The sequence below is a fragment of the Ctenopharyngodon idella genome, chromosome 2 (genome assembly GCF_019924925.1).
Source record: "Ctenopharyngodon idella isolate HZGC_01 chromosome 2, HZGC01, whole genome shotgun sequence".
NCBI lineage: Eukaryota > Metazoa > Chordata > Actinopteri > Cypriniformes > Xenocyprididae > Ctenopharyngodon > Ctenopharyngodon idella.
In genome coordinates, this window is record NC_067221.1 from 36,192,112 (window position 1) to 36,216,318 (window position 24,207).

The 24,207-nt window shown below is 36.6% G+C and overlaps 1 protein-coding gene across 1 annotated transcript in view; it reads left to right on the forward strand.

Annotated features, from left to right (window-relative positions):
• Positions 1 to 24,207, forward strand: part of LOC127496907 (ephrin type-B receptor 1) — a 294,837-nt gene that overhangs the window by 90,086 nt on the left and 180,544 nt on the right. Inside the window, exon 3 of the mRNA XM_051864837.1 lies at positions 21,842 to 22,523. Within this exon, the coding sequence (XP_051720797.1) occupies positions 21,842 to 22,523 (682 nt within the window). The remainder of the gene's footprint in view (positions 1 to 21,841; positions 22,524 to 24,207) is intronic.

A 24,207-nucleotide genomic window follows, 5' to 3' on the forward strand; every position in this document is an offset into this window, starting at 1 on the left:
TAATTTTCATGTTTAAATTATATGATAACATAGATATTTGTTTAAATATCTAAATATTTTTATGTAAAATGTATTTATTTATTTATTTCATTGATTGTTATTTTTTTCTTTTTCACTTTGTGGTGGCATGTTTTTCATGGACTTAATACAAAGTTAATACATAAATTATATTTATGTATTATTATTATTAGTTACGTTTACTTCAGATAATGTATATTATTTTATTATAAAGGTTATATAATACATTGTAAAATATTATTACTATTATTAATATTACTATTCTCTATATCACAATTCTTTCCTGGGGTCACAGTTCTTTTTTTTCTTTTTTTTTGGACTATATATTGAGAGATTTTTTTTTTCTCTCGCTATTACTCTTCTGCCCTTTTTCTCCTCACTTCATTCTCTCTTTGGGGTCACATGTGAAGGTTTAACCCCACTCGTCCTTCACACGCACCATTGACTGCTTTCACGATTCATTCACACCATTTGGTGAATTCTCACAGCTGCCCCCTTTAGCACACCCGCATCAGTCTGTCTCTAATATGTCTTGCTTTCCATTAGCCCCCCCAAACCCATTTCCTTTTCTCTAAAAGAAATCCCTAAAATCCCCAATTCCTCGCAGACCTCAGCCGGCCACTCCTGCTAAAAAGGCTCACGCACGCATCTTGAGCTCAAATGGCCGATTGTTCCCCTGTCTCTGCGATTACCTTTCACGCCTGCTTGCCCCGTCCCTCACCCAAAGGTCAGAGGTCGGCTGCTTCTTCAGCAGCCCATATTTAATTCATCATCCCAGTCTGTGTATGTGTGTGTGTATAATGCTCCCAGGAGACTTAGAGATGTGCTCTTGATTATATGATGTATGTGCCATACCATGATTTCCCTTTCTGCTGTCACAACAGTCGTACTTTAGCATGTGTGAATGTATTGATCGCATGAGTCTTGGTGATTTGGAAGGGAAAGTAGACACTCACTCCATATGAATCTGAATTAATTGTCCAGGCTGTGTCACATGAAAGACTCTTGGTTGTCACTTTTAATTCAGCCACTTTTTCCCATAATGCAACAGGAGCAGTGCTGCTGGGTTTTTATGAGCCAGGGGACAGTGTGTGTTTGTACCCTTAATCTACAGACTAGGGCTGCACGATTAATCGCAATTAACCTAAAATCACGCTTAAACCATTTGGCTTAGTGCGATTATGAAAATCACGCGAAGGCTATGATTTTTTTTATTTTTAATTTTTTTTATGTGCAGCTTGTCAGTGAAGCACAGCTCTGTGATCAGTAGTAAATGCTGCTCCATCTGAAAGCACTGCAAATTTGAGTCACTTATAACGCACATTTGAAAAAGCAGCACGCGTCAAACATCTTTCAAACATGAGAAGCATTTATGAACGTCTTGTCCAACAAAAGACAACATTTAAAAACATGTTTTTACTCCAAACTCACTTCATAATGTCAGTCAAGTGTTTGAAATAACATCCTTCTATGAGATGATGTGGCTTCTTACACAGAACAAGTCATTAAAGAATATTATTTCATAGTATTCTATGCAGTGATAAAGGCTATGTCGATTAGCATTGCATTATAAATATACTTTATTATCGTGAAAATACCCAAAAAGGCTTGAAGAACTCAGATAAACCATATATTGTCATAGTCGTGTGTTTATTATCCATGTTTAAGCAAAGCATTTCAATCTTCTGTTTATTCTGCTACAGTGATGGTGCGATGCCCATAAGGATTTCCTGGAACTAAGTGTGTTAACATTCTTCCGCCCTCTGGTTTTAAGATGGAGCAGCATTTAGCCTTACTTCACTGAAAAGCTGTGCTTAAAAAATTGCAGCCAATTGCCAAATCGTGTGCGGTTTATTTTCGATTAATCATGCAGCCCTAATACAAACCTAGAAAACTTTCCATGTCTTATTGTCTTATTAGTGTTGCCATTATTTTAGCTTAAAAATACACATAAACCTTTAGCAAAAACATCTGAAAGAGCTTAAAGGGATAGTCAGAAATCAATCATCTTTACATACCTTCTTGTTGTTCCAAATCTGACTTTTACATTTTACATTTATGCATTTGGCAGATGCTCACTAAGAAAAAGTTTGGGGTTGGTAAGATCCTTTTTTTTTTTTTTTTTTTTGATGTTTTTGAAAGAACTCTCTTATGCTGCTCACCAATGCTGTGTTTATATGATTTGACTGCATTTAATATTGTGAAATATTATATTTGTTAATAGATTTTAAAATGTAATTTATTCCTCTGGCAAGGCTTAATTTTCAGCATCATTATTCCAGTCTTTAGTGTCACGTGATCCTTCAGAAATCATTCTAATATGCTGATTTGCTGCTCAAGAAACATTTCTTAGTATTATTAACATTGAAAACAGTTGATCTGCTCAATATTTTTGTGGAAACATGCAGTGATACATTTTATTCAGGATTATTTGATGAAGAGAAAGGAAAGCTTCTATTTGAAAAAAAAAAAAAAAAAAAAAAAAGTCTTGTGTAATACCTTAAAAGTCTTTACCAAAGGTTTGATCAATTTAATGTATCATTGCTGAACCAAAAATATAATTCAAAAACATTCAAATACTCCCTGGTAGATGGCCTTGGCATTTTTTAGTGTCATACTCTACTGTTTTTTTAACCATGAAACAAAATTATTTTTTTCCCCCAATCAATTAAAACATAAAGGCTGTCAAGTTCTAAAAATGACTAAAACGTAAACAACAACAAAAAGAATATTGTTTTGTGAATTATATTCCAAGCCATAAAAGATTTATTTCCTATAATAGGTCTTTCCTTCTCTGTCTCTGTGCCTCATGATACCCTTCAGTGGTTTCTCTGGATTTACCAATTGAGAAGCCTTGGCTGCTGTAGTATAAAAAAAAAAAAAAAAGTGTGTGTGTGTGTGTGTGTGTGTGTGTGTGTGTGTGGTAGATTAAAAAAAAGGCCTTAATTGAAGTCTACCCAGTCTTTTTGCACTTCTGTTCTTCTGAAAGCAATTTAGCCCTCTATCCTTCTCTCTGACAAGCTAAACAAGGACGGTCACTATCTTTTGCTGTTTTCTCTTAGCTCAATCACAGCCGTCCATATGCCTGCAGCTTTTCAAATGCCCTTCGTTCCATTCCCTCTTTATTCGTCTTTCATTTTTCCCCTCTCTTTTCTAATCTCACCCACTCGTTCTCACTCTGAGTCTGGGAAGTCTTTTGTTTGCCTTGCACTGCAAAAAAATAAAAATAAATAAATAAATAAGTAAATAAATTCTTACTCAGTATTTTTTATGTTGTTGTTTTTCAGTTAAAAAATCTTGATTTTTTTTAAAAATGTTTTTGAAAGAGGTTTCTTATGCTGATCAAGGCTGCATTTATTTGTTCAAAAATACAGTAAAATGTTAATATTGTAAAATTATTATTGAAATTATAATTATTACAATTTAAAATAACCCTTTTTCTATGTGGATATATTTTAAAATGTAATTAATTCCTGTGATGGAAATGCTGAGTTTTACAGCAGCATTTATTTCATCATTACTCCAGTCTTCAGTGACACATTGTCCTTTAGAAATCATTCTAATATGATATAGATATAGATCTATCTATCTATCTATCTATCTATCTATCTATCTATCTATCTGTAGTAATTTTAGTTAGTTCCATATAGAGTCTCAGTGTGAAAGCATATGGCTTTGTTTTAGGTGCTGCTTATGTATGCAGTGTGAAACAAGTGTTACTCTAGCAGTAGCCTATATGCCTACTGCTGACCCGCTATATGTGCCACATTTCCACCTCACTAACGAATGACCAACCTGAGATTCATACCGCAAATAAGCCTGAGGAACTTGCTGTAGCTGCAGATGACATCTGTCTGTTGCAGAATCATATTTGAAAAGAGAAGTCCGGACGTTTATTGATGTCTAAGAGCAGATATTGTACAGACGCTGCATATTTCCTTAGGGATTTACACTCTCTCTTTTATAATAAAATCTGTCAGTAGAAAAAGACAGCAAAGGAGGACCAAAAACAACTGGGGGACACACAGAGAATCTTTCTTATGGTCAGGATATATTTCATCTGTATTCCTTTTGTCAGCCGTCTTCACATGCCTCACTTTCAAGAGGGGTGTTGTTGCTGTCCCTGTTAGTTCTCCTAAAAATTTATATTCTGTCATTAATTACTCACCTTAATGTCATTTCAAATGTATAAGACTTTTGTTCATCTTCAGAACACAAATGAAGAACTTTTTGATGAAATCGGAGAGATTTCTGTCTCTCCATAGACAGCTACATAACTAACACTTCGACGCTTCAAAAAATTCATAAAGAGATTGTAAAACTAATCCATATGAATTGAGTGATTTAGTCCAAGTTTTCTGAAGAGACTCAATGACTTTATATGATATTATAGTTTTACAATCTATGCACTTTTTGAAGAGTCAAAGTGTAATTTGAGTAGCTGTTTATGGAGGGACAGAAAGCTCTCAGATTTCATCAAAAAAAAAAAAAAAATCTTCATTTGTGTTCCGAAGATAAATGAAAGTCTGGCGGGTTTGGAACAACATGAGAGAGTGATTAATGACAGAATTATCATTTTTGGGTGAACTATCCCTTTAATGTTAGTCAAAAAAATTGTTGCATTACTGTTATCCATACTTTCTTTAAAGCTTAGAAGTAAACTTTTTTTGCTGCCGTACCTTTAAATGTAAATGTAATGGACTGTTATAATTGGCTAAGCTCTTCTCATGTGAAATGAGTTACAGCATCCCTGCATATTTGTATAATACTGTGTGTATGTGTAAAATGTAGATGGCCATATGTTAATGTGCCTATGATTGTGACATCATAACCATGACAATTTCTCAATTACCAGTTTTTGCCGTTAGTTTCAACTTGAATTAGATTTTTTTTTTTTTTTTTTTTTTTTAAATGCAAAAAACTCGCCGCCATAACTCTAAGGTGCATTCGGTGGTTGTTAAGACGTTTCTTTGTGGTTGCTACGATGCTCTGTGTGGTTGCTAAGGCGTTGCTATGTGGTCTAACACAGAACACCCTAACAACCATGTTACAATGAATTGTGCTTAAAAAAAAAAAAAAAAAAAAAAAAACGTCTTTGTAATGCCCTGGAAACCACCCAGAACACCCAAGCATTGTGACAGTAAGATGGTGGGCAAACACCTCCCCGAAAATGTAAAAAATCTCGTATTTTAATGTTTTTAGTGTGCACTCCTGGTTTATTTTAGTATGAACCCAAGGTTAAGTGTAGTTTTGCACCAAATTATCAAGAGGGAAAGGGAGAGAGAAGGTGGCACTCATGTACACTTTGCCATCTCTACTCGGACACATTAAGAGCACTGTTCTTCAAAGAGCAATGGCCCGCAACAGCACTACACAAAGTGCAATCCCTTGCACACTTTTAGGCGCAGTATGTGTGTGTTTTAAAGTGATTTCTCTGTGTTAAGTGCTTTGGGTCACTTAAGAACCCATATGTACGAGAGTATGTGTTTGTAAAGTCAGCGATGGACTTGTAGCTAGTTTTGAGTTAACACTTAGTGACAAGTGACAGCGTGCACAGGCTTTTTTCTTCCTCTCCTGTCGAGGTGTATGTGAGAATAGATGTTCTCGCTGCATTTTCTGCCTTTAGATCACTTAGGTGGATGTACACAAGAATATCTGCCCTTCTTTCTTGTATATTTAATGTCTTGTTCTCTTTTATACTTAGCAACAACGCTACATATACACACTACTCAGCCGAGGCCACTTCAAGGAGGTGATTTAAGGCGTGCCATGTCCTAAAAACAAGTTTTTAGAAAGGCTGAGATCTCTTAGTGTCTGTTAGCACAAGTCTGGTCCACTTTGCAGTTTGTCCTGACCAAGAATTGGTGATTAAAACAGGAAGAGACTGTGTGATGTTATGTAATGTGATCAACAGCCATTTGTGTTGTTTGTATGGGACATTTTGAGACATTTAGTAAGTCTTGCTTTTATGTTACTCAAACCCTCTGATACTCTTTCCCTACCATTGGCGAGTTTTTCCAGCAATGCATGTTTTCACTTTTAAATGCTAGGGTAGTATAGAATCCCTGGATCCAAAAACAAATGCAGAAGCAGAAACAAGCAATAGAAGATTGCTTACATGTGCGTAAGCATACTTAAGTTTTGTAGAACACTCTTAAATCTTTAAAAAAAAAAAAAAAATTAACCCTCTGGTGGTGTTCGGTCAAAAAAAAAAAAAAAACGTTTTGGATTTTTAGAATTTTATACTTTATCGGAATGGTACAAAACTTGGTAAAGGTTTTGACACTTGCTATGTGAACACATACAAATCATGGACTTGATTCAAAAAGATTAAATGATCCTGACTGTTCATGGTCCAAAAATGACCGCATTGGAAACTAATGGGAAGTGAATTTCATCTAATGGAAATGTTTGGTACTGCGCCTAAACAAAATCTTACTGAAAGCTCATTTTTTGATATATCAACCTCAAATTTGGAACACAACTTGTTTACATTCATGGCTTAGACTTTCTCGCAGTTTTAGAGTGAAACATGTTTTGGAAAATAAATTTCATATGACATAAATAATTTTTGTGCATCATAACTATTCTATAAATATAATTTAGTACCATACAATCCCCTAACAATACAACATATTAAATAAAAACATTATCGAACCAAATATATAGTACATTCATTTCATTGAAATAAAAAAGGGCAATTTTTTGACCACCACGCAAGCAGCACAGTTAAAAAGTGTTTTTGGGAATACAAAATATTCTTAACGTTTTTCTTAAGTATGAAAAAAAGACGAAAATCCCAGTTAAGAATTTTATTCTCAAGTTATTTATATATTTATAGTTTAGAAGATTCTTTTCAAGAATTTGAATGCTAAAGTTTTTTAGAATATAGCAGTTAAGGACAATTTTATTCTTAAGTTTCGTGAATCTGGCCTCAGAACTTCATATGAATTTTTGTGGTTGACGTAAGTCTTGTGTAGTATGTGTTGCAGTCAGACTCTCAAACTGAGCCCAGACCAGCGTTTATTTCAGGCCTTTCTTTCATTTCTTTATTCTTGCTGGATAAGTGTGGGCTTTATAGGCCAATTTATTTAAACTTTAAGCTAATGAAACCGACTATTTCTACACAAAAGAACCATTGATTGCCTCACAATCAGCATGGAGGGTCTCATTCTGTTGGAGTTTTCAGAAATGTTTTTGAGTCTTTGTATGATAAACTTTGTACCAAGAAGTCAGATTTCATTTGTGGTGGAACCTGTTCAGCAGATTTTTGCAGAATTTTAATATTCACAACCCAAAAATGTGGCACTTTTAATTTCATTAGAATACAGTATTTTTATCCCTTCTGCTAATTTTCCAACACAATCAATGCAGAAAAAATGTGAAAAATTACACAGATTACATGTGGACCAAGAGTCTTTTTGCATTTAGAAAAGTGAGAATGTTTTAATTACCTCATTCAGTCAACCAATGACACATTTTCTTAATTTATTTTACTCTCTATTGTGAAGGCTGTTGGAGGAACAGGAACTTCTGCTTATTGAATCTCATATACAGAGGACCTTGGCTCAGCGGCTTACTGTTTGAGGCTGTTTTGCAATTTCTCTCTATCGTACAGAACGTTTGGCTGCTCTAATTGAGGTGAACAGCCTTGGATTTGCTCAAAAGCACACACAGTCTCTGTAACCCTGACGACTGCCTTATTATGCTTCAGAGGTTGCGGCTGATGACCTTCTGGATAAGAGATTTTTGTTTTTTCCTCTTTGGATGTGTAGGGATCCAAGTGAAAAATATTAAGTACAACTATTTTTATCTTTTTCAATCTTATAAACAGAACAGACATCTCCTGTTGGTCTTATTTGGACAGTCCTACCTCTCTCTCTTTCTCTCGGTTGGAGGCCAAAATGATGAATGGTTGTTTATGAGTACCGTCATGTTCTAACAGCAGTAGGCACTGGGTTGTTGAGCAAAACTCTCTCTCTCTGTGTAACTCATGGTCATTAACATAACACATTAAGCACTAAACCACCCTCTGTCTCAATATTTTAAGCTACTATAACATGACAAACCAAGTATGACACATTTCTCCAGTGTTTCTAGAGCTCATGATGGTGGGCTTCCAGGCAAGTCAGTCAGCAAATGTTCTAGAATAGGAGGTCTGCCATAAAATGTTTGCTTCACATGAAGTGTTTGACCTGGTAAATCCATGTATTTGTAGATAGACGCGTGAAATCAGAATTTCATTGGTTCATAATGCTGTAAGGGGGGCGTGGCCATGCTGTTTCAAGAGGACTCAGATTGTGGGTTCTGCAATTGACTCTGAAATTGAATCCTCACTGTTAATTTTTTGCTGCCCTAGGCAAAATGAAACAACCACCCCCAACCACTCCACCCAAAACATGTATAAAGATGCAACAACATTACATACGTTGACATGCTTTTATTGTAGAACTATATACTTAAAATGAAAATTACCCCATGATTTACTCACCTTCAAGCCATCCTAGGTGTATATGACTTTCTTCTTTCAGACAAATACAATCGGAGTTATATTAATAATCAGCCTGATGCTCCCAAGCTTTATGATGGCGGTGCACGGAAGCATTTTGCAGTACAGGAAGAGGAAATATATTGCACTCAGACTCATTCATGAGCCAAAAAATTATACAAATGCTCTCATCTTGTGCAGAAGTAAAAGAATTGGTACAGTCAATATGCTGCATCTGTAACTGCATGAGAGGAATAATATGTGATGTGTTCTGTGAAAACCCATCACATGGTGAAATTTTACCTATCACAGTGAAAACTATGGCTAGTTAGTTTATTATTGTATTTTGTTTTCTTTTCTTTTGTAGTTTAGTTAGTTTCTTTCTAACAGTTAGAGGGTTTATGTTTGTTATTTTGGCCTTGCCCCCTCTTGAAGCCTTGAAACCCTCCCACATTAGTAAATAAAATAACTTGTTTTTGATATTGAGTTGTTTTTGGTCTTTGTTACAGCTTGGGAATTGCACCTTTGCTGCCTCCACACATCTCACATTTTTTTTATTCTGTTACCTGTTCCTTACCCTAGACTAGCTGGGGACGTAACAAAGGTGCACACAGTGTCATTCACACAAACACTAAACACCACCATGGTAACACACATGAAATTATAAAAATGCAATAAACATTCATTTAACAACATTAGATGTAACATAAAACCCTAATGTACATAACCGATTAGAAAAAAAACTAAGAAGAAACAGAGTTATTTCAACGAAAATACATCAAATGTAAAGTTGTGGGAATTGTGGGAATGTCAGTTTATGGTTTTTCACTGTAAATTATACAATGACTTCTTATTTTTCACTTCCAAAAACTGTCAATTTAACAGTATTTTACTCTAAAATTACAATAAATGTACGATTAGATCTTTTACAGTTATTCATCATATATAGTACAGAAACTTTCTGTAAACCAATTAACTGTTATTCACTGTAACATTAACTGACCGTTAAAATCACTATCATATTTTTACACTGCAAGTTGTTTCAATAAGCTGATTTTTGTGAATGTGCATGTAAACATACTCAATGACTTAATCATATGATAGCCTACCTGTATGTATCAATATCTGAGTGAGATCCGAGCCAGTCATAAGAGAGCAATGTATTTTTTAAAGCGCGCGAGACCAAATTAAATCCGCCTGCAATTGAAGAGATTCGTGCACGCACATTACACGGATGCACTCTCGGCATTTAATTACCTATAAAGAAGAGAATAAAGGCGTGCCTGAAAGCTGTGTGCGTGGGCAATGCCCCATGCTGCCCCTCACCACGGCTGCCTATATTGCCTATGCCATGATCCGCCACTGACTACATGATATAAAGGCTTACCTCCTTTTAAACTTGGTATTCATTGATTATTATCAGTATCTATTATCTCTTCATGTTGTCCGATGCAGCGCTCAAAACTTTCTGTTTTGGACAACAGAGCAAGCCAGTTTCAGCCTTTAAGCTAAATCATGGAGTTTATAAGACTAGTTTATTCTTTCAATATACTGTACTTTAGACAACTAGAACAAATCTGCATTTTTTTTCCATCAATGTCTGTATTGTTTGTTTTAGGTGCAAAACTTTAATGAAGGAAAACATATGCAACAACGTAAAAGAATGGCTGCAATTGTTCGTCACTGAAACAAACTGTCCAAAAGAACCAGAAATGATTCCGAATTCCCATTTTACCGAGCAAATGAGAGGTGAAGTACTGATTAGCTATATTGAACTGAAAAGGGCTAATATAGAGTAGGTGATTCCATCCTTTGGAATTTATTCTCGATTCCCAAAGCTCTCTTTAACGGCAAGAAATCTTATTCAGACTAAATTTCTAGGCCATAAACTGTTAGAACAGCCAAACAACTATACTAAAGAGGGGTTAAGAGCCAGAGATCAGTGTTTTGGTGAACTTTAGTTGAGGGGTAATTATTTTCCTCTGGGCAGACCACCGCTCACCACCGCTCTTGCTAACCCTGTTTACTCTGAATTATTCAGCTTAAGAACACTCTTAACCCACACACACATGTACCGTGGAACCGAAATATACCCAGCCGCACATACAGGGCTATTTAAAGCCTTGTCATAGATGGGAAATGGATGTCGGAATCCTGGAGAGTTCCATTATTGCTACGGTGACGGATGATGGAATACCTTTGTTTTGCTGCTGCTTTTTCTTTTCCTCTTTTTTGTTTTAAACCTCATGTGCCTCTCTGAAAGTGACAAGGTTGGGGGCCTAGCGCTTAGTGCATGTACTTTGACATGTCGAGTCGTGGTGCTTCAAGTGGGAAATGGGAGTTCAAGACTCGGTTGCATAAATTCCAGTTCCCATTTTCCCTTCTTCGATATAAAAAAGGGGCAAAAATATCAGGGAAAAAAGTGACGGTGTTACTAAGGGGATTTTTTTCTTTTTTCTTTTTTTTTTTTGCAATTTTTACCTAACACCCTATATTAGAAAGTCTTTATGTCTTAAGCATCATTGATTTTTAGACTCATTTTATAATACTTTATTTGGATGGTTCATTAAAACTGGTTCTAAAAAAACATTTCACCAATTCCAATTCACTCATTAGAGTTCACAGGAGTCCATCTGCAACATGTCATGTTGTTGTTTTTAATTATATATATATATATAATTTTTTTTTTACTGAAAATGTGTATGTATAATTACAAATATTGGAGTTTTTATATATAAATTTAAATAATTTTATTACATAATTTAATGCTTCATTTTTTTTTTATTCTTGCTATTTTGACTCATAATGTGTTATTGTTTTGATATTGCAAAATATGTATATAATTACAAATATTGTAGTTGTGTTTTGACTTTGTTTTCAAGTTTGATGCTGCTACCATATTTGATTCATTGGTATTTGATTGAACTCATTTTTATGCCAGATAAATATTGTTCCAACATTTACTGAATTATATAGTCTGCACAATCAGTTTTTGATGTTTTCATACATTGCAAAGTGGTGCAGAGAAATAAAATGTTATGAAACAGAGGAACAAAACAACAACAAAAAAAGTTTGTTGCTTCCTGTAAATATCTTGTAGTGTATAAATCTACTTTTTCAAACAGTAGCCTATCTCGACTGCAACTAATTCTGAGTAGCATGTACTGTAGCTCAGCTTTAAAAATGCATTCTAAGCTCTATCAATAAGTCATATTGTGCACATATTTGGTTTGTCTCCCTTTCATCTTTTATCATTTTTAACTATGCATTTAAATGGAAGTGCACGGCTAACTCAATCCATGTGCTTAATGTTCTGTCCTCTCTGACCATGTCTGGAGATTAATGTGTTGGTTTGACAACAGGTCCAGTTTTCACCCATAACAGTTAGAGATACTTTATTGATCCCTGAGGGGAAATTTACTCAGCGTTGTAGCATGAACTACACTGGATAATGAAGGTCTCCAAATTAAACCTGTTAAAGCTGAGAATGTATTTCCACATCTTTCTCTCTGATATATTTGTGACCCCTCCTGTGTCCGAGCAGACCTGTAAATCCCAGGCAGAAAAACGGTCGGCTCTAGTTGAGATCCTTGCTGATGAAAGCGTGCAGTCTGAGAGTTTATGAGCATGATCATTATAGCCCAAGCCAGAGGGCTTCAAAACAATTTTACTTTTGTCCTGCACACTGGACAGTTTTAATGACTTCATCACCATTTTATAGACAGTCTGAGATTGTGAATCCTCAAATTGCCATTTCCATCGACCTCTTTCTCACTGTTTATTTGTGTGCGCCTCCAGTCTTGTGGAGGGAATTTGTTGTTGTGTGTGTTCTGTGTATGTGCGTATTCAGGGGAATGTGTAAAATCTGTTACACTGTGTTAAAAGTAGACCTAATTAATTATGTTACATCATTATCAGCTGAGGCTCTTTTATAATCATGCACTGTTCTTTTCTGTGGCCAGAAAAGAAAAATAAATCACATTTTTCTTAATGATTAAAAACATGTTTTAAAACTTTGATTTTAGCATTTAGCAGAATCAAATATAATCTTTTTATTATTATTATTTATTTTAAAAAATAATAATAATAAAAAATAAATAAATGAAATGTGCCAGTCTTTTATGCTCACCAAGGCAGCATTTTTTAAATCAAAACCATTACTTTTTAAAATGTTTTTTACTTTAATATATTTTAATATGTGATTTATTCCTCTGATGGGAAAGCTGAATTTTTAGCATTATTACTCCAGTCTTCAGTGTCACATAATCCTTCAGAAATCATTCTAATATGCTGATTTTGTAAGCAACATTTCTTATTCTTCATTTCAATATTATAGAGTAAATTTTGAAAACAATTGTACTGGTTCATTTTTTCATGGATACAGGATTTATGTATGAATAGAAAGTCAAAAACAACAGCATTTATTTGAAATATAAATCTTTTGTAAAGTCATAAATGTGTTGACTGTCACTTTTGATCAATTTAATATATCCTTGCTAAATAAAAGTATTAATTTCTTTAATATATATATATATATATATATATATATATATATATATATATATATATTCTAAAGAAAATGTTACATTGTGTTAAATGTCCATAGCGACTATAATTATGTTAGTGTTAATGTGAGAGTGCGTGTCCGTGCATGCATGCTCATAATATTATGTGCAAATCTCTGATGGTATAACACAGTTCGCAATATGATATATGAGCTGGTACTCGGCTCTGTCTGCCGTAGCCTGTGGCGTGAGTCGGGTTGAGTGATTGTGGTCATTTCAGCAGACAGAGAGACAAGCGTCCCTAGACCAGGCTGGGGAGGGGAGGGAGGGGAGGAAGGGCTGGGCCCAGCGCCCTGCTGTATTAATGGCAGCGCCGTGCCAGATTGGACGGGTCCATCTAATACAGATAAATCATCATTACAGGGGTGTGGGGGTGGAGGGGTGGGGAGTTGGTTTGGCAGTCAGAAGAAAAAAAGGGGCTTTCATTTGTGCCCAGGATCTCTGTAAACTCATTCATCATGCCAGCTATGTTACGCTCCCACCCCTCCACACCAGTCCCACCTCTCTGTTCTCACTTCTCGCTCTCATCCCTCCTTCTCCACCAGAGCAATGCCTTCCAGCTCTGCCATCCCTTAGGAGGTGATGATACACTCCCTCTTCTACTGTGTTTAAAGACAACATGGAATTTGCAATGCAGTTATGTGACTTGACTCGAGTTAGTTCACCCAAAAATGAAATTTCTGTCATTAATTACTCACCGTCATGTCGTTCCTAACCCGCAAGACTTTCGTTCATCTTCGGAACACAAATTAAGAGGGTTTCTGAAACACACATAGGCAGCAACGTCATTGCACTTTTTGAGGTCCAGAAAGGTAGTAAAGACATTGTTAAAATAGTCAACGTGGTTCAGAAACCCTCAGATTTCATCAAAAATATCTTAATTTGTGTTCCGAAGATGAACGAAGGTCTTACGGGTTTGGGATGGCATGATGGTGAGTACTTAATGAAAGAAATTTCATTTTTGGGTGAACTAACCCTTTAAGGACTTATAACTTGCTTGACTAAATGAAGAAAATGACATGAATTTGACTTAAAGGGATAGTTCACCCCAAAATGAAAATTCAGTCATTAATTACTCGCCCTCATGTCGTTCCACACCCATAAGACCTTCGTTCATCTTCGGAACACAAATTAAGATATTTTTGATAAAATCCGATGGCTCAGTGAGGCCTCCATTGCCAGCAAGATAATTAACACTTTCAGATGCCTAGAAAGCTACTAAAGACATATTTAAAACAGTTCATGTGACTACAGTGGTTCAACCTTAATGTTATGAAGTGACGAGAATACTTTTTGTGCGCCAAAAAAACAAAATAATGACTTTATTCAACAATATCTAGTGAATTGAAGCTTCGAAGCTTTACGAATCTTTTGTTTCAAATCAGTGGTTCAGAGCGTGTATCAAACTGCCAAAGTCATGTGATCACCACTGGGGGGCGTGACTTTGGCAGTTTGATGCACGCTCCGAACCACTGATTCGAAACAAAAGATTCGTAAAGCTTTGAAGCTTCATGAAGCAGTGTTTTGAAATCGTCCATCACTAGATATTGTGTTTTTTTTGGCGATATTGATATTGTGTGTTCTTTTTTAGTCATATATATATATATATATATATATATGCTGAAAGGCTGAGAAAAATTTAAATAATTAGCTTAATATTGCATAATCAATATTTACATAACATGTTTTTCTTGATTATGCAATATTATGAAAACATTGTGAATTTATTCAAATAACTGACAAATTGTGCACAATAAGACTAAAGACAGTTATTAAGTAAGCAGAAAGGGTCAATTTTTATTTCATGTTGTCTTTTAAAGATGGAAAGCTTAAACGGTAGGGCGGATTTTTTTTCCAATTGTCTGACAGTCGCCGTCTCTTTAAATTACCGGAAAGAACAATTCAACCTGATGCAATCAAAAGATGTAAAATGACAGTATGTATAATTAAACATAGAGATATGAAATTGCTGTGAAGAATCATGACAGATGTGTCATGGAATGGAAATTGCACTGTTCTGGAGGGCTAGATTTTGATTTACCACCATTACGGACTGCGTTTCTGCTTTTGATCTTGTTTTCTCAAAATTATTTATCGAATTGTGGTGTTGTGTGGAAAGTTACATTTATCCCGTGGGTGCCTGCTCACATTAATCACACATTTAAGAAATATGAATCATGTGAGAGGCTTTACAAGAAGAATGGAATTAATTCTAGTGAAGTGGAATTGCTTGAATGAACAAGTCAGCTACAGATGGCTTTTTATGATTGCTTTTTTAATACTTATTCTTTGTTTTTTTTCCTGTTTTATTAAATTAAACACAAGTCTGCTGAATATTATTGTAACATTAACATTAAAGGGTTAGTTCACCCAAAAATGAAATTACTGTCATCATTTACTCACTCTCATGTCATTCCAAACCTTTATGACTGACTTTCTTTCTCCCAAAAGAAGTTTTGCATAGCATAACTGGTGGCTCTTTTCGATGCAATTAAAATGAACGGGTACTGGAGCTTTTTCAAGGTTCAAAACGATGAAAAAGCATCAAGTATGACTCTTACACTATGCCAAGTCTTTGTGAGATGAACAGATGGAAATTTAAGCTCTCTTAGCTCCCCTTGCCCAATTCATGAGAGAGGGATCAATGTCCAGTTTGTGAACGAATCATTCTTTTGAACCAAATCTTTTCAATGAATGATTTGTTGATGAATTGGACTGATATGGTTCTCAACTCGCTGACCGTTTGCAGTGATTAACAGCTTGCTGGGGACTTATATTTTGGACACAAAATGCTCACAAAAATCTATCATATGAATTCAGAAGGCTAGTGAATATAATGTGAAATGGGCCACTTTTATGATGCTTTTATGGCATTTCAGCTCATTTCATTGTGATTTCATAGAAAAGAGTGAACTTTTTTTCCTGTTTTTGTTCCTCGGAAGAAAGCAAGCCAGATTTGGAATGACATGAGTAAATAATGGCCAAAGTTTCATTTTCAAGTGAACATTTTGTTTTAGTGAACCATTTTATACTTTGCATCACATACTTTTTTTTTTTTGCTCCAGAAGTGGAGATTATACTGTTTTGCAGACACTTCACGCATCGATTTTTTCCTCCTGGGTTTCAAGCTGCCACACAGATGCTGATCCATCATTGTTTAGATTAGATTTGCTCGAATTCTCCTTTTCTCTGTTTTTGCTTTCATAACGCACACAAACAGCAAAGGTACTGATAGCCCATCTTACGATCTCAAGGTTTGTTTGGATCAGACTTTTATTTGGTGAGGTTCCATAAGTGAGCAACCCTCCAGAAGCCACACACACTTAGACAAAACAAACAGCGCCCACACAGGTACACACACACTTCCCGTACCGATACCGTAAGTTTTACAGCCCTCAAGAGTCCACTTACAAACCTTGTATTTGTTTCCCTCTCCCACGGCTGTGCCACCTCAAGGGAATTCTGGGATAGCGTAGGATGGTTCAATCGGTCAGCCTGCTCTGTTAAAAGGTAGAGATTACCCGCAGGGCCATGCGGTGGTGTGCCTGTTATCCAGCTTTAACAGTGAACTGAATGGTTCATGCAGCAAGCAATCACGTACAGGCAACGTGACCCTACTTTTACCTCACAGCTGTCCACCGCTGGGACTGAGGGATTGGATCAGTAGTAAAGAATCAGGCTTTTAACCGCATGGATTGTGTGTTTGGACAGCTATGGTTAAAATGAACGTTTTATCAACCAAAAAAACAAAGTTGTCCGCACACTGAAAGACATGCAATTAGACCAAGGCAAGGGTCTGTCACAAAAATTACTTTAATTAAACATCTACAAGGTGAAAAAATTTGCAAAGAAGTTACAAGTGTCTTAAAAACAGACTAAAGAGCAGACGTTTCAGCTCATGCTTTCTTCAGTGCTCATAGGACATACAGCAAACACCACTCTACTATAGACACAATTACTAATTGTTACCACCTGAGCTCAATCAATAGCTGGTAAATGATTTTACAAAAAAAAACAAACATTAAAATTAACATTTTAAAATGATTTACTCATCCAAGCTTAAAGGGTTAGTTCACCCAAAAATGAAATTTCTGTCATTAATTACTCACCCTCATATCGTTCCAAACCCGTAAGACCTTCGTTCATCTTCAGAACACAAATTAAGATATTTTTGATGAAATCCTAGGGTTTCTGAAGTTGTTATTTTTGTTTTGTTTTTGCTTACAAAAAGTATTCTCATATATAAATATCTTAATTTGTCTTCCAAATATGAACGAAGGTCTTACGGGTTTGGGATGTCATGAGGGTGTGTACTTAATGACAGAAATTTCATTTTTGTGTGAACTTACCCTTTCAGTCCTGTATGACTGTCTTTCTCCTGTAGATCCCAGAAGGAGATGTTATGTTGAATGTTGATGCTGCTCTTTTCCATACAGTGCCTTAGGGCCATCAATCACCAAAAAGGACCTAAAATTAGCATGAAAGTATTCAACATTACTTATTCCAAGTCTTCTGAAGACATACGATAGCTTTTTAAAAGGAAAAGACTAAAAGTTAGCTATTAATCATTTGAAAGTCTTGCCCTCCGCTACAGCTGTCAAATCTCATTCACGTTTGCTATTCAAATATTCTATGTGAAGATGAAGGAATGAGATGAGGGTGAGTAAATGATGACAGATTTTTCATTTTGGGGAGAATTAACATTTTATATAGGATCTCTTATTGCAGGAGTTTTCAAACTGGGGTTTATATACAGTTGTGCTCAAAATTATTCATACCCTTGGTAAATATGACCAAAGAAGGCTATGAAAATAAATCTGCATCGTTAATCCTTTTGATCTTTTATTTTAAAAATCTACAAAAATCCAACCTTTGGATCTTCCATCAGGACAATGATCTGAAACAAACATCAAAACTAACACAAAAATGTGTCACTGAGCACAAAATGAAGCTTCTGCCATGGTCGTCCCAGTCCCCTGACCTGAACCCTAAAGAAAATGAGTGGAGTGAACTGAAGAGAAGAAGCACCGACATGGAGCTGGGAATCTGAAGGATCTGAAGAGATTCTGCATGAAGGAGTGGTCTCTGATCTCTTGTCAAGTGTTCTCTAAACTCATCAGGCATTATAGGTGAAGACTCAGAGCTGTTATCTTGGCAAAAGGAGGTTGCAAAAAGTATTGAATAAAAGGGTATGATTAATTGTGAGCAATGTGTATTAGAGAAAAACATTTCTTTCATAATGAGATTTTCCCCCCATTTAAAATTCTTATTCTCCAATGAAAGGTTGGATTTTTGTAGATTTTTAAAATAAAAGATCAAAAGGATTAACAATGCAGATTTATTTTCATAGCCTTCCTTGGTCATATTTACGAAGGGTATGAATAATTTTGAGCACAACTGTATGTAAAAAAAAAAAAAAAAAAAAAAAAAAAAATTATATATATATATATATATATATATATTTATTTATTTATTTTTTTTTTTTTTTTTTTTTGATTATAATGTCCACAGTCATCAGCAGAACTGTGTTCAACAGCAGTCTTTAATTAAACATCTACAAGGTGAAAAAATGTGCAAAGAAGTTACAAGTGTCTTAAAAACAGACTAAAGAGCAGACGTTTCAGCTCATGCTTTCTTCAGTGCTCATGGGACATACAGCAAACACCACTCTACTATAGACACAATTACTAATTGTTACCACCTGAGCTCAATCAATAGCTGGTAGATGATTTCACACAAAAAAAAAAAAAAACTTACAATGAACATTTTAAAATGATTTACGCATCCGAGCTTAAAGGGTTAGTTCACCCAAAAATGAAATTTCTGTCATTAATTACTCACCCTCATATCGTTCCAAACCCGTAAGACCTTCGTTCATCTTCAGAACACAAATTAAGATATGGACTTTACATGTGAAAATATGCTGTTGTCTTCATATTTTAGAAAGGAGGCTCTTTGGCATCAAAATGTCTGAAAATCTTTGTTCTTTTGCATCAAGTTGTCAGGTCTTTTTTGTACCTTTTTTTATTTTATATATACATATATACATATATATATATATATATATATAATAGCTGCTCTCTAGCTCTCTTTTTTTCTGTCTGTGCCATGTTTCACAATCTGCCAATGGTGCTGTTTTACCAGGGTTGCAGGAGGGCAGCCATATATGGCTCCACTTGCTTCTAATTGTAATTCGATAGCGCATAATCTCAAATTTGTTACGCATCACATTTTATAATATGGTAATATTGTAATGGTAAGTGGCTGGCCGCACTTGGCCTGGACCGAAGCAGATGGCAGCGGTTTCCTCGCCCACCTCAGGTGATTAGGGAGACAGATTTTGTGATCTGAAACTCGGAAATAGAAGCCATAAAGGGTTCATCATCTCAGAGAAGGAAAAAAAAAAGTTTCAAAGTGATGTAGTGTTTAAAAGCTTTTGGATGGTTTTGGGGTGGGGTATATGGGGTTGGAGAGGTTTCTGGGAACTCAATTTGTATCAATATTTTATGAAAGGCAGAAACCTGTCTGAGTTCAGGCCACGGTTCCACATCGATAGCATCAAATGGACCAGCAGTGATATTTCTCATCTTCATTCCACTTCAACAGGCACCTCTTGCAATTTTAAGATGAAATAAGAGTTTTTTCACACCATTGACCTGAAAACGGAAAGTTCTCTGGGTGCTAAAATGCACATTATTGTGTATAATGTATTTACCCAGTGACTAGAATTATTTGAACCAGTTCACCCAGAATTATTCAGATTTGTTCACTGATTTGTTTAGTGGCCCTTTCTTTAGGTTATAAATTACACCAGTAAGTGCAGACAGTGTTTTTTTTGTGTGTGTTATGAGTAAGTATTTGAATTTTATTATTGAATTATACACTCAAAAGATTAATTCCCTGAGTCATTCACAACAACAACAAAACGATTCTTATTATCAGTGTTAGGGGTAACACATTACAAGTAACTTGAGTTACAGTTCGTAATCAGATTACTTTTTCAAGTTACAACAAAATATCTAAGTTACTTTTTCAAATAAGTAACGCAAGTCACATTTTCACATTTATTGACTGACAGCTCTCCTCTCCCCATATTGAGAGAAATAAAGTTCAGAGGTGTTGGGTGTGCTATGTGAACATGATGGTTATTGTAGTTCTAGACTAAATGTGGACATGCATTTACTCATCTCACTTGCATGAAAACATTCAGTATTCCTCAAAATGAATGAAAACAGTGAAATGCAATCTCAGAACTTTACGCAAACCTGTAATAATTAACTATATTAAATGATACAAATATACTTTATGTATTTGATCTCACTTTATTAACCAATTTATTTGCCTCTGACTTAATTCAACCATAACAATCAGCAAAAATTAATTTAGATTTAGAAATAAGAGTGTTGAACTTCCTTCTCCTGTATCCTATTCTTCTTTATAAAACGGTTAGTTCCTGTCCTTGATTCTGATTCACAACAAAACACGGCTATGACCACTTCATCCAGTGGTTCTGTGTATCACTACACAACACCCTTAGCAACCACTCTTAGCAACATAAACTGTTCTCTATTGATATTGTTCATTGAAGCTTACTGTATTATGTTGAAGAGTGCTGTGAGAAAAAGATCGAGTGAGCGAGTTTATTACCTGCATTCAGATTTAGCATTTTCCTTCAGGTCAGTCCTATGTTCATAATAAAAAAATCTGTTTAAATGTCCGATATATTATCTTGTCCTTTTAACAGTTAAGGGGTTTTCCTGTGACTGACAGCGCTAGTCAAAGCATTTGTCAGTTGTGTCTTGTTCCGTGTTCACAACAATTCAGTCTTTTCAATGTTAAAGTCTTCGCTACTGACTGACACACTCATAAAGACAGTCTTTGCCACCATCTAATGGCGTAATAATGTAACTTCTGTTGCTGTTCATAGTCAGGGACTATTTTTTTCTGGCGGAAGGAAGGCTTTTAGTGAAAGTTTACTTCATGAAAGTTGCATTGTTACATATTCTTGACTTTAATATTTGTATTGTGTGTTAACCCTTTTATAAAAGCAATAAGGTACTCAAGGCTAGTGCTCTATCGTGAATAAGTCACGGCTGAAGGGGTTGCAGCCGCTCCGCTTCGCGTCGTGCCTAACAACACCCTTCAGACTTTAGACTTATTTTTGACTTATTCACGATACAGCACAGCCTCGAGTACCTTATTGCTTACTTAATCCAGAATGGCAGCACAGCTGAAAGGTTTGTTTGAGCTGCGCCCTCTACTGTACAGGCGTAAATAGGCGTAATTTCCTTTAGCCTGAGGCTTATTCATTTCACTTTTGGTGTGAAAGGGCCTTGACATTTGCCAAAAATAGAAGTTTTTTTTGTTGTTATTAAAAAAAAAATATATATATATATATATATATAAACAAGCAAGCCCAGCCCAGGTGAGAAAAAGTGACACAAAAGTAATGTAAAGCATTACTTTTCATAAAAAGTAACTAAGTAACGCAATATTGTAATGCATTACTTTTAAAAGGAACTTTCCCCAACACTGCTTATTATTCTTTTAATAATAAGAGATTCCATTTAAAGCATCATAAACATTTCCCCAAAATTTACTTTCATTTTTTATCCATTTTGACAGTTGTTGGGCTTGACTTGCATAGTAATAGCCTAAACAAATGAACTATGAGTTTCAGTTATCTCCTTTTAATTGTGTACAGTCATCTGCCATTGTTCTTTCTGTTGTGCTAAACCTCCTATTGTTTTTTTTGTTTGTTTTTTTCCAGTGGGAGGAAGTAAGCGGCTATGACGAAAACCTCAACACCATCCGAACGTACCAGGTGTGCAACGTCTTCGAGTCCAACCAGAACAACTGGCTGCTCACCACCTTCATCGCTCGGCGTGGTGCTCAGCGCATCTACGTTGAGATGCGTTTCACCGTCCGAGACTGCAGCAGCATCCCGCGAGTGCCTGGGTCCTGTAAGGAGACCTTTAACCTGTACTACTACGAGACGGACTCCGTCATCGCCACCAAGGGCACGGCGTTCTGGATGGAGGCTCCGTATTTGAAGGTGGACACCATTGCGGCGGACGAGAGCTTCTCACAGGTGGATTTTGGTGGTAGATTGATGAAAGTGAACACTGAGGTGAGGAGCTTCGGTCCACTGTCGAAAAATGGTTTTTATCTGGCGTTTCAGGACTATGGTGCCTGTATGTCCCTGCTGTCTGTGCGTGTGTTTTTTAAGAAGTGCCCCAGCGTGGTGCAGAACTTTGCAATCTTTCCGGAGACCATGACCGGGGCAGAGAGCACCTCGCTGGTTATCGCTCGCGGGATGTGCATCCCAAACTCTGAGGAAGTGGACGTACCTATTAAATTGTACTGTAATGGTGATGGGGACTGGATGGTTCCAATTGGGAGCTGCACCTGCAAGGCGGGATTCGAGCCGGATAATGGGAACGTCTGTCGAGGTAAGAGTTTGGATTTCAGTAGTGTTTCAGTAGTGATCTTTTGTTCATTGAAGTATATTTGTTGATTTATTTAGAAGTGTTTTAAATGGATCTTTTTCAGTTTGGTGGAAAACGTGGGATAGTCTCTGGTATCTTGCTTAGCTTTCTCTGTTGAAAAACTATAGGAATTTCCATTTTATTCCAGGTTTATGCTGGTTTGGAGCTGGACCAGTACAGTATAGCCATGATATTTACAAACAATAAGTTTTTCTAGTGAGCAGGCTGACTAAATTCCTTGTTAAGATTCCTGGTTTGACTAAGGCTATGTGTCCACCAAAGTATTTTTAGCCAGCTGAAAACACTAGGTGCTCTGCTGAAAACACCTTGCTGTCAGCGCTTGAGAGTGCTTCAGCAGCTCAGCATTTTTTTTTTTTTCTTTCAGTTGAGACACTTTGCTTGCTATGATACGGAATATCTGCAGAAGTGTTATTAGTATCTAATTTCACAGATATATATCTGTGAAATTAGATACTAATAACACTTCTGTATAACATATATATACTAATAACATATATATATATTTTTTTTTTTTCTGTACTCTTTCTATATAAAAATGTCGATACAATGTAAAGTATTTGCTCTGGCTCTTGTTTTAAATGATTATTATGCTTGTTGTTGTCATTGTTGACGTTGTACATGCAGAATGTGACGGTTGGTCGGTGTTGTATTTGTCCCGCCCCTCTTCCACTGTGATTGGACGGCGGGGTACAAAGTGACAGTGATGAGCGCTGCGTTTTACCCAAAGTTGAACATTCTTCAACTCTAGGCGACCGGTAAAAAAAAGTAGAAGTAGACGCTCAGCGCCTCGTTACGCTCCTAGCATTTTAAAAACGTCTCGGTTACGTATGTAACCCTCGTTCCCTGAAGGAGGGAACGGAGACGTACGTCAGTAGTGACCGACGAATTGGGATATCGCTAGAGAGCCCTATCAGCTTCGAGTGAACTACAACAGGCCAATGAAGTTGGCGTGCGATATTTGCATAATGCGCACCGCCCCCGCCAGGTGGTATAAATAGGGGAGCAGATGCAATCGCACTCTGTTTTTCGCTGAGGAGACAACCTAGTCTGCACTACAGCGAGGGTACAGCAACTGTGGCGACGGGACGTACGTCTCCGTTCCCTCCTTCAGGGAACGAGGGTTACATACGTAACCGAGACGTTCCCTTTCAGTCGGTCACGTTCGACGTACGTCAGTAGTGACCGACGAATTGGGATCCCAAATAAAGCGCCACAGTATGAACCCCTTCCAGTGCCCAGCGCAAGCTCTAGCCACCCGGCGCACCAGTGGGACGGGGAAGGGGGCGAGCTTACGCCGAGAGAGTCTACTGCTGTTCCGATATACCCACTAAGTAAACTAGACTACACTGGGGAAGCGAACCCGTAGGGGACGCTGCGGAGACCACTACCCACCTGTAGGGGAGGAATTTACGTGGAGAGTACACATATGGACTGGCCGTGGGCAGTACGCATATGGAGTCCCTGGGATGGCTCCACCTGGGTAGGGGGGAGACTCATCTGACAGGTGACAGCAGAGCTGGCTCTGCTAGGGAAAGACACGGGCTCGCCGTAGGGAGTTGACCGTGGACAAATACACACATGGGACCGCTCACGTGGAGGGGTCACGACATGTGGAACCCAGCCAAAC